At 38.3% G+C, this 18,087-nt stretch overlaps 1 protein-coding gene across 4 annotated transcripts in view; it reads left to right on the forward strand.

The window, feature by feature from the left end:
• The window catches only part of LOC109680764 (aldehyde oxidase 4), a 69,473-nt gene that overhangs the window by 12,873 nt on the left and 38,513 nt on the right, over positions 1–18,087 (forward strand). For all 4 annotated transcript variants that reach the window (XM_074071359.1, XM_074071357.1, XM_074071358.1 and 1 more), the window contains exons 4-8: positions 489–597; positions 3,215–3,341; positions 6,571–6,632; positions 9,121–9,204; positions 9,775–9,855. In XM_074071359.1, coding sequence (XP_073927460.1) covers positions 489–597; positions 3,215–3,341; positions 6,571–6,632; positions 9,121–9,204; positions 9,775–9,855 — 463 coding nt within the window. The remainder of the gene's footprint in view (positions 1–488; positions 598–3,214; positions 3,342–6,570; positions 6,633–9,120; positions 9,205–9,774; positions 9,856–18,087) is intronic.

Below are 18,087 nucleotides of genomic sequence, written 5' to 3' on the forward strand. Positions count from 1 at the left end.
GATGGAAAACAATGCCTTTTAAACTTTGCCATGCGTTTAAACCATCTGAGGGGCCTCAAAAGTCATTAATTGATCCCAGCTCTGAGATTGGGCTAGGATACAAGAGTATTTTCAAAAGCATCCCATGGTTGAGAATCACTGGGTTAAACTACTCCCATAGTGGTTCACATAAGTTGATACACCATCTTCTTGATTTCTTGCCCTACAATGAGAAAAATAAAGTAAGAATGGAGAAGGAGGATCTCTTAGAAGTCTTATGTGAAAGTCTTCGTTTTGTTGTTTTTTTTTTTTCCTTTCCTCTCTGCCATTCTGCTTCAGTCATATGTCAGTCCTTTCTTGGGACATTCAGAAGTTTATGGTTTTATAGCTACGCTACTCTCTGTTCAGGGGAATTCAGTCTTGTGGCCCTCCCAGACTGAAATAACTCTGAATTATGTCACCCGCTCCCTATGATTCCAGTGTTTTCTCTTTACATGGCCCCATTACAGCCACTACCCAGCAACAGCGTGCCTGGTGCCCATCTGTTCTCTGTATGGAGCTGCCGTCACCACGGTGGAAGGTGTAGGAAGCATCAAAACTCGGGTTCACCCTGTGCAGGTAAGAGATCATGTGGTTGAGACCAGACATTTGTATGGGCATCCCCCAAGTCTAATGTACTCTATTATTCTTTTCAGTCCTTACTTTGCAAGATTCTGTGCTTCATAGCTGCGGATCGTTTCAGAGAGCTTGGAATTCTTTCATTGGTTGTAATATATCTTAATCCCAACACAACTTCTCAGCCCTATTTCTACCTTTGCTCTAAACTAAAAAAAGAAAAGTCATGTCTGACAAAAACAGGAAATCAGAAACTTAGAGAAGATACTGGTTCTTCCCTCACATCTAATCTTACTGAACTCTGATAAAGAGGCCAGTTATGTATAGGAATCCTCTGAAAATACCCTCTAAATGTTTGACAAGTAAATAACTGTACATTATGCTACAACAAAACACAGCTGAAATAACAAGGTATTTACTAAAGTTTAGCAGACTATTTAAAGAAGTGACGATGTTATTTTTGTATTCTAGAATAGGAACTGCTGGGGTGAGTGTTAAAGACAGTATGTATGTGTAGAAAGAATAATGAAAGCTGGGTATGGTGCTGCACACCAGTAATCTAGCATTCCAGACTGAGGCAAGAGGATTGAGAGTTCATGGCCAAACTTTGTGGACAAAGACAGAGAGAGGGGAGGGAGAGAGTGAGAGAGAGAGAGAGAGACAGAATGAATATGATGAAGAATCTTTGCTCTTGAGACTGCTTCTCTTGGAAGGCTGGGTTAGAACAAAGTGGTTTTGTTGGATATTACCTTCGATGACTTGTTAAACTTAATAAGTCTATGCTCTGTTTAAGATCTTATCCCATACTTGGCTCATCATTGCAATTATGGATGCACTTCCTGCTGCACTTGCTTGATTTCTTCCTCTCAAACTTTGATTGTACAGAAGTATTTGTTCAGTCGTGCCCTGGCTTGTGAGAGCCCATTGTTACGTTTGCAGGGATTCTGCAAGCCAGTCTTTACGCATACCCATTATTCAAATTAAATTGTACATATTTACAATTCTCTAATTTATAAAATCGTATCAGTCATGGTAGTGGAAGCATAACACAATGAAGATTAGATAATAAGATAATAACTAGGGCTTTGTCCCCACCCTCAGAGAGCCAATTGTTAAACATCTGACAGCGCATTTACACCCAGACTTGTGTACCATAGCTGAAGCAATTGCCACTTAGCAATAACTCCTCTCGTGCTAGAAAAAATGTCTGTCCTTTCAGTTGAGCCACAGACAAACTATTTGGCTTTCATTTTAGGACCCAAGCTGTTTGAAAAAATGTTCGTTTGAAAACACTTGAAACATACTCAAGAAAGTCCATTGAGAGCCTGAGAGGCCCACGGGACTGATACTTAATCATGGCCTTCATGACACAGGGTCTCTGTGTGGAGGAGACAAATGGTCATTTCTCACTCTGTTTTCTCATTGTTTTGTTTCATTTTGTCATTGTATTTGAGTGTACAATGGAGAACGTGCAGAAATCAGATATATGACTTGTCCAACAATAATGAATAGCTCTTAATTATTTCCAAAGCATTCATATAGGTTATGTCATTTAATCCATCAAAATTTTTCTCATAGGATAAGGGGATGAAAATGACTTCCCAGAGACTATACAAAATGAGTAGTATCATTTGCTCATTTATAGTCATCCTATAAAGTACATGCCACTATTATATAATTTTCAAGATGAAGATAAGTCAGGCACATCAACCAAAGTGACATAATGAGTTGCAGGAAGAACCAAAACTCACATGAGAATGACTCCAAGACATTTTATTTATTCCTCTAAATTACACTCCCATTTCATAGTATGGAAATAGAATATACAAAGAAGTATCTTTTTTTTTTCCATTTTTCTTTTATTATTCATATGTGCATACAAGGCTTGGTTCATTTCTCCCCCCTGCCCCCACCCCCTCCCTTACCACCCACTGCGCCCCCTCCCTCTCCCCCCCCTCAATACCCAGCAGAAACTATTTTGCCCTTATTTCTAATTTTGTTGTAGAGAGAATATAAGCAATGATAGGAAGGAACAAGGGTTTTTGCTGGTTGAGATAAGGATAGCTATACAGGGCATTGACTCACATTGATTTCCTGTGCGTGGTGTTACCTTCTAGGTTAATTCTTTTTGATCTAACCTTTTCTCTAGTACCTGTTCCCCTTTTCCTATTGGCCTCAGTTGCTTTAAGGTATCTGCTTTAGTTTCTCTGCGTTAAGGGCAACAAATGCTAGCTAGTTTTTTAGGTGTCTTACCTATCCTCACCCCTCCCTTGTGTGCTCTCACTTTTATCATGTGCTCAAAGTCCAATCCCCTTGTTGTGTTTGCCCTTGATCTAATGTCCACATATGAGGGAGAACATACAATTTTTGGTCTTTTGGGCCAGGCTAACCTCACTCAGAATGATGTTCTCCAATTCCATCCATTTACCAGCGAATGATAACATTTCGTTCTTCTTCATGGCTGCATAAAATTCCATTGTGTATAGATACCACATTTCAAAGAAGTATCTTAATTAATCCCTCTACTAGGCTTTTCTAGAGGGCAAAAATAATATGCATCTGACTTGAAGAAATAAAAGTATTCTAGAAAGCTAAATCTCCATGCTTCATTGTCTCCCAGGAACGACTTGCCAAGTGTCATGGCACACAGTGTGGATTCTGCAGCCCAGGAATGGTGATGTCCATCTACACACTACTCCGAAACCACCCAGAGCCGACACCTGAACAGATCACTGAAGCTCTTGGAGGTGAGCCTCCTTGACCCTGGGCAGGCAGGGCCCTGGGCCGAAGTGCTCAGAGAACAGAAGATGGATGCCCTGGCTCATGGAAAAAAAAAAAGTGTGGGCACAGCTTTGTAGTTCCAGCACCTGGCCCCCTTCGTACCTGTCTCAACCCAAGTTCTTTCCAGAAAGGACTGTCTTCATTTTAGCAGCAATGATGCCAGGAATTGTAGCCATACTTGTTTCACAACAGAACTTTCCTTTTACTGGAGCCCTTTGTCACTCTACAAAGACACATAAAGGGACTGTTTATAATGCTATTACCACAATCTTTTCCAAATGTGGAAATTTGGAGTAGGGTAGAAGAATAAGATTTTGCTGTTTGTTTTTTAATTATCTGTCAGAACCATTCGTGAACATTGCTCACTAAAATTAATTTTGCAAAGAGAAAAGGCTTTCATATCCTTTATATCTTTATGTCCTGGCTGATTCATTTATTCAATATGATTAGGGAGATGGTAAACAAATAAATAAATAACAGTTATTAAAAAAAAACAGTGAGTAGTTCAATCTCCTATGAAAAAAATTATCAAATTTAAAGGAAAGAAATACAATTTTCAACCCAAAATAAGGCATATTAATAAGTGTAATTGTCTGTAACAAACCTACCTAGTTTCAAGGTGACTGGTCACTAATTAGTAGAAGAAAGCTATTAATGCAAACTTCTGAATGTTATGGGAAGCTCCTTGTCCCTTTCAATTAACAAACCTGGACAGAAACTCAGTTTTATAATGAAAAGATGCAAAATAAGACGAAGTAAAAATTTAACTTAAGTGTTACTGAAACTGGCAAATAATAGATCCTAATACTTTTCCCTTATCAATCAAAATTTTTCAGTTTCAGGCTAAGTACTGTTGAAACTTTTATGATTTCTATTGTAATTTATAACAAACCTTAATGGATTTAGCAATCAATAGTCTTCTCAGTGAAGTAATCAGGAGCTAATGAGATATCAAGACCTTTGATAATCAGAGATCTCGTGATTAGCCATTTTTGTTGACTTGTCTAACCATGACAGGCAGTCTTAGAGAGATGAGTTGTTTCCTTCCAGATTCTATATCTTTAATTCACCTAACAACCACCAAGAAAGAGATGCTATTGTCTAGTTTGGTTAAATGGATGAGGTAGATAAACTTTTTCTAGGTATAGATAACTTGAAGAGTACATTTTAGTTCACAGTCCATTTGCTTATACTCTTTCAAGAATTATAAATGTTAGACACATTGACAACCCTTCAAGTTTATATTCTAAGAAAAATAATAATAAACAAAGTTCATGGACTGGTAAAATAGCTCAAGTGGTAGAGCCCCCTAGCAAGTGTGAGGACCTGAGTTCAAGCCCTAGTACTACCAAAAAAATTTAAAAATTTTAAAATAAAGTTCAAAGAAATGTAGTTAGTGTAGACACATAACTTCTAAAATTAGTGGTATAAATCACTGCTTCCTTTAGTCACTTCCCTTCAAGAATGAGGGAATATTTCTTTTAATTTCTGTCTTTTTTTTTTTTTAGAATTAGAAAGAAACTTTTGAATTATCTTTCCCCTGGTGTGTCTTTAGTAGGGCTCATAGACTTAGCACTGACTATGTGCAAAAAACAAAAACAAAAGCAAAACCCTGACACTGGCTCACTCTGGCTTTTAATGCTTGCTTTATCTCTTAACAAAGAGAAGGTATTCATTTCTTTTCAAATATTTCTTATTTCGTGCCTTGTAATTATATTCTAAAATTTTTGGTTTCTTCCCTCCACTCGAAGGAGTAATTCTAATTTCACACCTTTTTCAGTTCTTTCTTCTTAACAAAAAGGAAGATAGAGTCTGGAGTCTGCAGCCATTCTGAATATGCAGTTTCTTCGTAAACTATTCCCATTTGAATAAAAAGAAAAGAGTGTACCCATACCCAAGTTTCCACATGACTCACTGGCACTGTTTCCAACAACACTTTTCTTCTAGGTGTTTAAACCTGACCAACCACACATGCACACTGCTTCTGAAATTTTTAAACTCTAGTTGAGTATAAATATACCCTAGTATAAAATGATTTGCTCTAATATGAAAATTCCCAAAAAAGTAAAAGATAAAGAAAAATTTGGGTATAATTCTGCCCACAATAATTACTGTCAAGTGCTTTGTATTTTTCCATATTTTATGCATAAGTCTTTGTTTAGTTTAAATACTTGCGACTATTATACATACAATTTTAACAGTATAACATAATAATAACTTGAATAAGCTTTTTTTACAATACTGTAGTTTTTTAACTCAGTGCCTCATGCTCTAACACTTGAACCATGCTCCCAGTCCTTTTTTGCTTTAGTTATTTTTGGAATAGAGTGTTGCTATTTTGCCTCAGGACATCCTTGAACTTTGATCTCCTGATCTCCACCTCCTGAGTAGCTGGGGTTAGAGGCATAAACTACCACACTCAGCTGAATATATTTTTTTAAAAATAGCAGTTTCCTCACCTTTTCCACCATCTCCATTTTGGAGATGTCAATGAACCAAAGCAAAATCAGCAACTTACTTAACAGCATAGTGTGTGTTCGGTTTATTTTGGCTCATAGTTTTGTAAGTTCCAGTCCAAAATTGAATAGTTCAATTTCTTTGGGCCTGTGGTAAGGCAGCACTTCCTGGTGGGAGCTTATAGCAGACCAAAACTGCTCACTGCATAACGATAGAGCAAAAAGAAAGGAAGATCCCAGGTCCCACAATCGGCTGAGAGAGCACATCCCCAATATCCTGAGGGCTTCCCACTAAGCCCCACCTCTTAGGGGCTCCACCATCTACCAATAGGACTGCCTTAGGAAGCACGCCTTTAACACTTGAAGACACTTTGAGAGACACTTATCCAAACCATAGCAGTCCCACTTCCTCTTGAAAGAGAAGAGACGATAAGAAAAGCTTGGTGAGATATTACGGAGCTGGCAGGTACACAATTTAGGTTAGGAACAGTAAGTAAGGAAGAAAAAGTTGGTCAGAGAAAGCTACAGAGATTCTCTGGTATTCAGGAAGAAATATAATAATAAGATCCATTTTTGATGACCATCTCCAAAAGAAATAATTTTTTTCCAAAGACCTTGCTGATTTTAGGAAATTAAAAAGAATATAATTATTAAAATAGTTATTCCACTAAAAACATTAAACACAAATATGCAATATATTTCTTCATTATTCCCTAAAACTTTCTCCATTATTAATCAGGTAATTTGTGCCGATGTACTGGATACCGACCAATTGTAGAAAGTGGAAAAACTTTCTGTGTGGTAAGTTTAAAAAATACCCATTCTGTTGACTTCATATATTAATAAACTTCTGTTTAAAATAACATACTGCATTCAATAATCTCCAAAATAATAATGTGTTGCCCTTTCTAATCACTGAAAGGTATAAATGCCCATTATTTGTACTTTTTAATAAAGCTCTCTCATTTATAGCCCTAAATTTATCACTTTCAAAAGTAGTATATAATTTAATCCATGACTTCAAAAATTGCCTATTCTACAGAGTAAAATGAAGCGCAGAAGCAATAAAAGCATAATAGAAAGCAAGGCATTAAAAGCTCAATATATTCTGCATGCATATAAATTTTAAGGAAACAGGAACAAAAGAGAATGGGTGGATGGGAAGAGAAAAGACAGAGGTAACTTGAAGGGGAATTTGAGACTAGATCCTAAAGGAAATGATAGACATGTCCATAGGTCAGTAGAAAATTCCAAGTAAGAAAATGTATGGAAGGAGAAAAAAGAAAGACATCAGAGGTTCGGGTAAGAAATTAATATGACTAAAGTATTAAAAAGTGAAAAGATATTCTTTGGGGCTAAAGAATTTAGATTCGAACTGACAGCAAATGTGTAGACATTGTCTCTCCTCAAGCCAGGAGAACACTGGGAACAGTATTTCAGAAGGAAAATTCTTGGCAGCTGCTTGTAGAAAGGGTAAGCCTGGAGAAGCACAGTGAGGAGGGAAGGCATGGACTAGTGTAGTATTCCATGCATGAGGAAATGACCTAGATAGTGTGGTAAATGGACAAACAGATAATTTTGAAGGGGATTGCCAGAACCATAACAACCAGACAACAAGTGGTACAGTGATAAAACTCTCCAAGTCACCATCAAAGGTGAGAAATTGAGGAACCATATGAGAAAAGCAAGCTGGAAAGATGATTTGTGGTGATTTATGGTAGATGAGGGCAGGTAGTTTTGAAGTATATTGTTTTCAGGTAGTTAAATGTCATGAGAAGATATATTTTTAGAAGATTTTGTGGAGTGTTTTTCCAGTGGTAAAAATTAATTTGGTAAGATTTTTGTTGGTCAAAAGTGATGCAAACAATTTGATAAACTAGACTAGTTCATTTTAATTCCAGGGTAAGATACTATTTATGTTGGACCATGAGTAAACAATATTCTAACTTTTCCAATCTACAAAAACAGCAATTTCTTCAAATGATTCAACCTAATATTAGATGATAATTTTCTGTAGGCAAAAACCAATGTAAAGATATAGACAAAAATAAGGGATATAATGTAACTCAGTGGTAGAGTGCTTGCCTAGCATGCCCTGGGATCAATACCCAGCACTTCAAGAAACAAAAAAGCAAAGACATTAACAAAAATAGATATTTTTACTCTTTCACTTTGGGTCCCCACATTCAGCCACTTAGGGTTAGTTCCTTTACTGTGCACAGCATTGTCACAAAAAATCCATCTTCATTCTGTAGCAATGACCTTACAAGTTAAAATAAAACTTACCACTTGAATAGCAGTTAGTACGTGCCAGACACCATATGGAACTTTCCTCATACTTAAGTCTAACCAACCTGTTCAGGATAGGTTTTATGATCCTAATGTAACAAGGTCAACCCTGCTAGTACGTGTTAAAGCAGGAACTAAACCCAGGTCTCCTTGTATGATGTGCAGTGTCTCCAAATTGCCACCGACCCTTCTGCAGAGTTCGTACATTGAAAAGGGCAAACAAGAATAGTCGGTCTGACTGCTGCAGTAACTGGTAAATGAACTCAGGCCAAAGATGCTACTTTGGTTCTGCATGAAATATCCTGAAAATTAAGGTTACGTGTTTTGAGGTTTCAATCATCAAAATAATTCAAAATGACTCCAATAAGATCAAATAAGTTTATATTTGAGTATAGAAAATCTTTTTTATTTCCTTTATTCATATGTGCATACAATGATTGGGTCATTACTCCCCCCCCTTCCCCCCACCCCCTCTCACTTGCCCCCACCCCCTCACTTCCAAGCAGATACTGTTTTGCCCTTATCTCTAATTTTGTTGAAGGAAGAGTATAAACAATAATAAGGAAGACCAAGGGTTTTTGCTAGTTGAGGTGAGGATAGCTATATAGGGAGATTCCTAGTTTTGCTTCCATGTACATATGTGTTACTTTCTAAATCTTAAGACAATTTGCTTTCCCAGGATTTCATTAACGACACCATGCTGTCCCCCCATTAAGATAAAGAGAGCAATCTGTCTGAGTTGATAGCATGTTATGCCTATACTCCGTGTATCCCACCTCCAGTAGAAAAGCATCTGCTGGCTGACCCTACCCAATCTAATCTTCTTTGCCTTGTCCTCAGACCAGAATGACACTGTTGACAAGCCTCAAGCATGGTTGCACACTCCCTATAATTTTCGCTAATTTTTCAGGGGTGGGATAGCACCTAGCCTGCCAGGTATTCAGATAGGTGTTTGAAGAACTAACCAATGAAGCTGATTTAACCTGCATCATTTCCCAAGGAATCTACCGTTTGTCAAGTGAAAGGATCAGGAAAATGTTGCATGGATCAAGATGAGAAGTGTTTTGTGATTAGACAGGAAAAAGTAAGTATCGGCTTTTCCACTTCAGCTGGGATTGACTAAAAAACACGAACATAAATCCAAATGTATTCAACTTTTCTATTCTTGTCAGTTAATAATGTGCAAAATAAATGAATTTAGGCCATAAAAAACCTCTAAAAGACCCAAAATGAGGAGGCCCATGATGTCCACAAAGGCTTATCACACAGGCTACTTTCCATCAGGAGCATCACAATTCTCTGTGCCTTAGTCCAAGTGTCCCCACTCCCCAAAAAGCAGTAGTGTATCTTCATGCTCATGCCAAAATGTACCTATAAATAATAAGTGAGACCCACAGCAGAAGTCTAAGACTCAATTTCTGACAACAAAGAGACAACCCAGAGTCCAATAAATGTGCTGGGGAAGGTCCCCCGAGGCCCTCGGAGATAAGGGAGAATTCCCTGCCCAGGGGAGCCCAGGTTCTACCTGGCATCTCATTTTGTATTAATGAGATACATCAGAAGAGGTCTTGATTCTAAAGTCTCACACGTAGAGATTCCTCCATCTCTCTCAATAACTCTGAGATTCCATTTGTGTTTTGTTTTTGTTGTTGAGTTGTGTACCAAACTCTATAACGAAGATGAATTCCAGCCCTTGGATCCATCCCAGGAGCCGATATTCCCACCTGAACTGATAGTAAGATACTTGACTTTTATTGTTTCATAACATGATATCACATATGCCTTTTGTTCTTATGCTATAGAATTACCAAACTGTAGACATTAAAAATTGGAAATGTGTCCACCACAATAATGGAACCATAACCTATACTTAGGGAAGTTGTGGAAATATTGTCAGACAAGAAACCAAGTGGCACTCAGAGAAGCAGAAGAACTTGGACTTTTATTTATTTTATGCTGGCAGTCCCAGATGAGCTAGTACTCAAAATTCTGAGCACCCAGCAGTGGAACCACAGGATTCTTAAAGGGTCATTGCAGGGGATCAGGTGATAGGGAGCGTGTTGGTTGCTAATAGATGGACTCACATCAGGATTAGGGACCCAGTGTTGTTTAGGTAGGACCAGCAGGGGTGCCTGTTTTTTTATGCTAATTTTCCAGTCTTTAACTGTATGTTTAAGATGTGGCCAATATTCATGAGGTCTTTTTTTTTTTCATTCATATATGCATACAAGGCTTGGGTCATTTCTCCCCCCTGCCCCCACCCCCTCCCTTACCACCCACTCCACCCCCTCCCTCTCCCCCCTCCTCAATACCCAGCAGAAACTATTTTGCCCTTATTTCTAATTTTGTTGAAGAGAGAGTATAAACCATAATAGGAAGGAACAAGGGTTTTTGCTGGTTGAGATAAGGATAGCTATACAGGGAGTTGACTCACATTAATTTCCTGTGCATGTGTGTTACCTTCTAGGTTAATTCTTTTTGATCTCACCTTTTCTCTAGTTCCTGGTCCCCTTTTCCTATTGGCCTCAGTTGCTTTTAAGGTATCTGCTTTAGTTTCTCTGCGTTAAGGGCAACAAATGCTAGCTAATTTTTTAGGTGTCTTACCTATCCTCAACCCTCCCTTGTGTGCTCTTGCTTTTATCATGTGCTCAAAGTCCAGTCCCCTTGTTGTGTTTGCCCTTGATCTAATGTCCACAAATGAGGGAGAACATACAATTTTTGATCTTTTGGGCCAGGCTAACCTCACTCAGAATGATGTTCTCCAATTCCATCCATTTACCAGCAAATGATAACATTTCGTTCTTCTTCATGGCTGCATAAAATTCCATTGTGTAGAGATACCACATTTTCTTAATCCATTCATCGGTGGTGGGGCATCTTGGCTGTTTCCATAACTTGGCTGTTGTTTGGGTATATCCCCAAGAGTGGTATTGCTGGATCAATGGTAGATCAATGTCTAGCTTTTTAAGTAGCCTCCACATTTTTTTCCAGAGTGGTTGTACTAGTCTACATTCCCACCAGCAGTGTAAGAGGGTTCCTTTTTCCCCGCATCCTCGCCAACACCTGTTGTTAGTGGTGTTGCTAATGATGGCTATTCTAACAGGGGTGAGGTAGAATCTTAGCGTGGTTTTAATTTGCATTTCCTTTATTGCTAGAGATGGTGAGCATTTTTTCATGTGTTTTTTGGCCATTTGAATTTCTTCTTTTGAGGAAGTTCTGTTTAGTTCACTTGCCCATTTCTTTATTGGTTCATTAGTTTTGGGAGAATTTAGTTTTTAAGTTCCCTATATGTTCTGGTTATCAGTCCTTTGTCTGATGTATAGTTGGCAAATATTTTCTCCCACTGTGTGGGTGTTCTCTTCAGTTTAGAGACCATTTCTTTTGATGAACAGAAGCTTTTTAGTTTTATGAGGTCCCATTTATCTATGCTATCTCTTAGTTGCTGTGCTGCTGGGGTTTCGTTGAGAAAGTTCTTACCTATACCTACTAACTCCAGAGTATTTCCTGCTCTTTCCTGTATCAACTTTAGAGTTTGGGGTCTGATATTAAGATCCTTGATCCATTTTGAGTTAATATTGGTATAGGGTGATATACATGGATCTAGTTTCAGTTTTTTGCAGACTGCTAACCAGTTTTCCCAGCAGTTTTTGTTGAAGAGGTTGCTATTTCTCCATCGTATATTTTTAGCTCCTTTGTCAAAGACAAGTTGGTTATAGTTGTGTGGCTTCATATCTGGGTCCTCTATTCTGTTCCACTGGCCTTCATGTCTGTTTTTGTGCCAGAACCATGCTGTTTTTTATTGTTATGGCTTTGTAATATAGTTTGAAGTCAGGTATTGTGATACCTCCTGCATTGTTCTTTTGACTGAGTATTGCCTTGGCTATTCGTGGCCTCTTGTGTTTCCATATAAATTTCACAGATTTTTCGATCTCTTTAATGAATGTCATTGGAATTTTGATGGGAGTTACATTAAACATGTAGATTACTTTTGAGAGTATCAACATTTTTACTATGTTGATTCTACCAATCCATGAGCATGGGAGATCTCTCCACTTTCTATAGTCTTCCTCAATCTCTTTCTTCAGAAGTGTATAGTTTTCCTTGTAGAGATCTTTCACATTTTTGTTAGGTTTACACCTAGGTATTTGATTTTGTTTGAGGCTACTGTAAATGGAATTGTTTTCATATATTCTTTCTCAGTTAGCTCATTGTTAGTGTATAGAAATGCTAATGATTTTTCTATGTTGATTTTATATCCTGCTACCTTGCTATAGCTATTGATGATGTCTAGAAGCTTCTGAGTAGAGTTTTTTGGGTCTTTAAGGTATAGGATCATGTCGTCTGCAAATAGGGATATTTTGACAGTTTCTTTACCTAGTTATATTCCTTTTATTCCTTCTTCTTGCCTAATTGCTCTGGCTAGGAATTCCAGTACTATGTTGAATAGGAGTGGAGACAGTGGGCATCCTTGTCTGGTTCCTGATTTTAGAGGGAATGGTTTCAGTTTTTCTCCATTAAGTATAATGCTGGCTGTAGGTTTGTCATATATAGCTTTTATAATGTTGAGGAACTTTCCTTCTATTCCTAGTTTTCTTAGAGCTTTTATCATGAAATGGTGTTGGATCTTATCAAAGGCTTTTTCTGCATCTATTGAGATGATCAAGTGGTTTTTGTCTTTGCTTCTGTTAAGGTGGTTTATTACATTTATTGATTTTCGTATGTTGAACCACCCCTGCATCCCTGGGATGAAGCCTACTTGGTCGTGGTGAATAATCTTTTTGATGTGTTGTTGAATTCGGATTGCCATTATTTTATTGAGGATTTTTGCATCAATGTTCATTAAGGAGATTGGCCTATAATTTTCCCTTTTGGAGGTGTCTTTGCCTGATTTTGGGATAAGTGTAATGCTGGCTTCATAAAATGTGTTTGGCAGTTTTCCTTCCCTTTCTATTTTGTGGAACAGTGTAAGGAGGGTTGGTATCAGTTCTCCTATAAAGGTCTGATAGAATTCAGCAGAGAATCCATCAGGTCCTGGACTTTTCTTTTTGGGGAGACTCTTGATTGCTGCTTCAATTTCATTTTGTGTTATAGATCTATTCAGGTGATTAATTTCCCCTTGGTTCAGTTTTGGATGATCATATGTATCTAGAAATCTGTCCATTTCTTTAAGATTTTCAAATTTATTTGAATATAGGTTCTCAAAGTAGTCTCTGATGATTTCCTGGACTTCCATGGTATTTGTTATCTCCCCTTTCGCATTCCTGATTCTACTAATTTGGGTATTTTCTCTCCTCATTTTAGTCAGGTTTGCCAGGGGTCTATCGATCTTTTATTTTTTCAAAGAACCAACTTTTTGTTTCATTAATTCTTTGTATGGTTTTTTTGGTTTCTATTTCATTGATTTCAGCTCTTATTTTTATTATTTCTCTCCTTCTATTTGTTTTGGGATTTGCTTGTTCTTGTTTTTCTAGGAGTTTGAGATGTATCATTAGGTCATTGATTTGGGATCTTTCAGTCTTTTTAATATATGCACTCATGGCTATAAACTTTCCTCTCAGGACTGCCTTAGCTGTGTCCCATAGGTTCCGGTAGGTTGTGTTTTCATTTTCATTGACTTCCAGGAACTTTTTAATTTCCTCTTTTATTTCATCGATGATCCATTCTTCATTACGTAATGAGTTATTTAGTTTCCAGCTGTTTGCATGGTTTTTGTCTTTACTTTTGTTGTTGAGTTCTACTTTTACTCAAAAGTAGTATGAGTATGCACGGTATAATTTCTATTTTTTTATATTTGCTGAGACTTGCTTTGTGCCCTAGGATATGATCTATTTTGGAGAAGGTTCCATGGGCTGCTGAGAAGAATGTATATAGTGTAGAAGTTGGATGAAATGTTCTGTAGACATCAACTAGGTCCATTTGATCTATTGCATATTTTAGATCTTGGATTTCCTTATTGATTTTTTTGTTGGATGACCTATCTATTGATGATAATGGGGTGTTAAAGTCTCCCACAACCACTGTGTTGGCGTTTATATATGCTTTTAGGTCTTTCAGGGTACGTTTGATGAAATTGGGTGCGTTAACATTGGGTGCATACAGGTTGATAATTATTATTTCCTTTTGGTCTATTTCCCCTTTTATTAGTATGAAATGTCCTTCTTTATCTCATTTGATCAATGTAGGTTTGAAGTCTACTTTGTCAGAGATAAGTATTGCTACTCCTGCCTGTTTTGGGGGGCCATTGGCTTGGTAAATCTTCTTCCAGACTTTCATCCTAAGCCTATGCTTATTTCTATCGGTGAGATGGGTCTCCTATAAGCAACAAATTGTTGGATCTTCCTTTTTAATCCATTTCTTCAAGCAGTGCCTTTTGATGGGTAAATTAAGTCTGTTAACATTAAGCGTTAGTACTGATAGGTATGTGTTGATTCCTGTCATTTAGTTGTCTTAGTTGTTTGAAGGTTTGATTGTGTGTACCTAAGTTGAGGTTACTCTCTACTGTCTTTCTTTTTCTTTTTCTGTGGTTTGGTGCTGCCTGTCTTTCATGGTTAAGTTGGGTTTCACTTTCTGTGTGCAGGATCCCTTGCAGAATCTTTTGTAATGGTGGCTTTGTGGTCACATATTGTTTTAGTTTCTGCTTATCATGGAAAACTTTTATTGCTCCATCTATTTTGAATGATAGTTTTGCTGGGTAGAGTATCCTGGGGTTGAAGTTATTTTCATTCAGTGCCCGGAAGATCTCACCCCACGCTCTTCTTGCTTTTAATGTTTCTGTTGAGAAGTCTGCTGTGATTTTGATGGGTTTACCTTTGTATGTTATTTGTTTTTTCTCTATTACAGCCTTCAATATTCTTTCCTTAGTTTCTGAACTTGTTGTTTTAATGATGATATGTCGTGGGGTAGTTCTATTTTGATCTGGTCTGTTTGGTGTCCTGGAGGCCTCTTGCATCTGTATGGGAATATCTTTCTCTAGATTTGGGAAATTTTCCATTATTATTTTGTTGAATATGTTACGCATTCCCTTCGCTTGCACCTCTTCTCCTTCTTCGATGCCCATGATTCTCAAGTTTGGTCTTTTGATGGAGTCGGTGAGTTCTTGCATTTTCTTTTCACAGGTCTTGAGTTGTTTAATTAATAGTTCTTCGGTTTTTTCCTTTAATTACCATTTCATCTTCACGTTCTGAGATTCTGTCTTCTGTTTGTTCTATTCTGCTGGATTGGCCTTCTGTTTTGTTTTACAGTTCTGTTTTGTTCTTTTTTCTGAGGTTTTCCATATCCTGGGTTGTTTCCTCTTTAATGTTGTCTATTTTTGTCCTGAGTTCATTTATCTGTTTATTCATCGTGTTCTCTCTTTCACTTTGGTGTTTATACAGTGCTTCGTTTTTTCTTCTTTTGCTTTTTCAAATTCTCTATTTTTGTTGTCTTGGAATTTTTTGAGTGTCTCCTGTACATTTTGGTTGACCCTATCCAGTATCATCTCTATAAAATTCTCATTGAGTACTTGTAGTATGTCTTCTTTTAAATTATTCTTGTGGGCTTCATTGGGACCTTTGGCATAGTTTATCTTCATTTTGTTGGAGTCTGGATCTGAGTATCTGTTTTCTTCATTCCCCTCTGGTTCCTGTACTAATTTCTTGCTGTGGGGAAACTGGTTTCCCTGTTTTTTCTGTCTTCCCGTCATTGTCCTTGGTGTTGTTACTGTCCCTGTACTGTGTGCAATTAAGTATTTTCTAGCTTGTAATATTAACAATGGTAATATTTAGAATGGAAGGGTGAGCTGAGGTGGAAAGCAAGAAGTTAAAGAAAAGGGAAAAACAAATAGACAAGAGGGAGAAAACAGAACAAGGTATCAGACAAGAAAGTTTCAAAGGTATAAACAGGGAGCGTTAGTGTGCTAATCACAGTAAGCTGAACTGACATTAGAGAGACAGAGAGAGGATTGAAAATAAAAAATAAAAAAAAAAGATAAGAGTAAAAATAAAAAATAAGTAAATGAAAGAAAGATCTATATATAAAAATGAATTAAAATAAAATGAAAAATAAAAAATTTAAAAAACCAAAAAACCTCCAAGTTCAAATGCAATGAAGTTTCAGTCTTAATAATTTGGGTGTCTGTCTCAGTCTCCAATCCTGGAGATGTTGCCTCAGATGTTGTTCTGTAGTTGTCTCATCAAAGGGGATGCATAAAGTAGAACAAAACTACACACACACACACACAAAAACCCACCAAGTGTCCCAAGTTCAAATGCAATACAGTTGCAGTAAGTTTTTCAGCATGCAGGTGTAATTTGGTTGTTCTCTTATCAAAGGTAGGGAGAAAAAGAAAAAAAAGAGTCTGGAGACAGTTCTGAGAATGGTATCTGCGGCTGTGGCTTGCTTGCCCGCTGCTGTCAGCCTGCTGTTGCTGGCGGTGTTATTTATGCAGATCTATGGGGTGAGCTTAGCACTCACCTGGCCCCACAGGCTTTGTTTACTCAGAGTTCTCCTGTAAGGGAGCCTCTGCTACATGCTTTCCCCTTTCCAAGCACTGGGAAAGGTGACACTGCACCCGCATTGTCAGGCCTGCGTGTTTATTTACGGTTCATGTGGGAGGTGGGTCTTCCCCCCCTCTCCTGTGGAGTTTTCCTCCCACTACCACTTTCACAAGCTTTCCTGCTCCTGATTACTGGGCGGTGCTGCTGCTCCTGCCAGCCACCATGTTTGTTTACAGTTCACGTGAGAAGTGGGTCTTCCCTCCTCTCCTGTGGAGTTTTCCTCTCCGCCAATCTCACAAGCTTTCCCGCTCCTGGTTGCTGGGTGCGAGCCCTGCTCCCGCCAGAGGCTCTCCGGCCCGCCCGGCTCGTTCATTTACAGTCCCGAGAAGGATTCCCTTCCCCCAATCTTCAGCGCTCAGTGCGCCCCACCCTCTTTCCCGTGTGTCTTTATTGTTCTTATTGCTTATTGGTCAGTTTCTCTTTTTTCCCTGGGTGGAGGTCAGTCTGTCCAGGGAGCTATGCTGCTCTGGCCCAAGCTTGTCTGTGGGAGTACCACGGTACCGTGAAGTTCACCTGGTCCGTGTCTTCCCAAGCCGTCTGGGCGTGGGCAACTGGCGGCCCAGGGGCCCTCCTGGTTTCTCCGTTTAATGTGAAGTGGAGATTTTCTGCGCCGTCTGGAAGTGTGGAGGGGTCAAAGTTATGCCTCTTCTCAGTGATTATGCCTGCAAAGTGTGTCTCCAGTGTCTCTCCAAGATTTCACTATAGGAGGCTCGCTTTCTGCTTCCTCCCTCTAGCTGCCATCTTGGAATCTCTCTCATGAGGTCTTAAGTAGAGAATTTGTCTAAGAGGTCAAATTTGGAGCAGGCCTTCTTTTTTACCATAAGTGTGATAGTCAGCATTTTATTCAAGCCAGGCTCAAAGATACCCCTTTGGATGTTATCTTACAAAAATATGTATGACTGACAGGGTATTTACAACTCAAAGGGGATTTATTGCTCTAGAGATGGCTTGGGGCTGTGCTGAGGAAGTAGGATGTCTGTTTGTTGAAGAAAAAAATAGTCCTGTGGAGAGTTATTTTTTTGTTGCTAGCCTGCCTCAAGGAAAGAGAGGAGAATAATCTAAGTTGTGTGGTATGCCCAACCTTCCATTCCATGACTATGCCATGAGAGGAGAGAGATGATTGTACTGGCTTCTCAAAGGCTGTCATTCCCCTTCACCCCTCAGAGTGTGAGAACCTGGACATCTTGAGGATGAATCTAGGATTTTAAAATTATATGTGTATATAGATACAGATGTATACAGAGTTGTAAAAAAAATTTAATTTGTACTGTATAGTACAAATGATTTAAGGGATTTGTTTTTCAAAGTTAATTTTTGCCTATAAGCAATTTTTGTCCTAGTCCCAAAGATGAGTCTCCTCTGATTACAGTAAGGCAAAACAAGAACAAGAAACCTGGCATTTTAATTCCAAGCAAAGACACTTACCATGGGGC

This window comes from Castor canadensis, chromosome 4 (genome assembly GCF_047511655.1).
Source record: "Castor canadensis chromosome 4, mCasCan1.hap1v2, whole genome shotgun sequence".
NCBI lineage: Eukaryota > Metazoa > Chordata > Mammalia > Rodentia > Castoridae > Castor > Castor canadensis.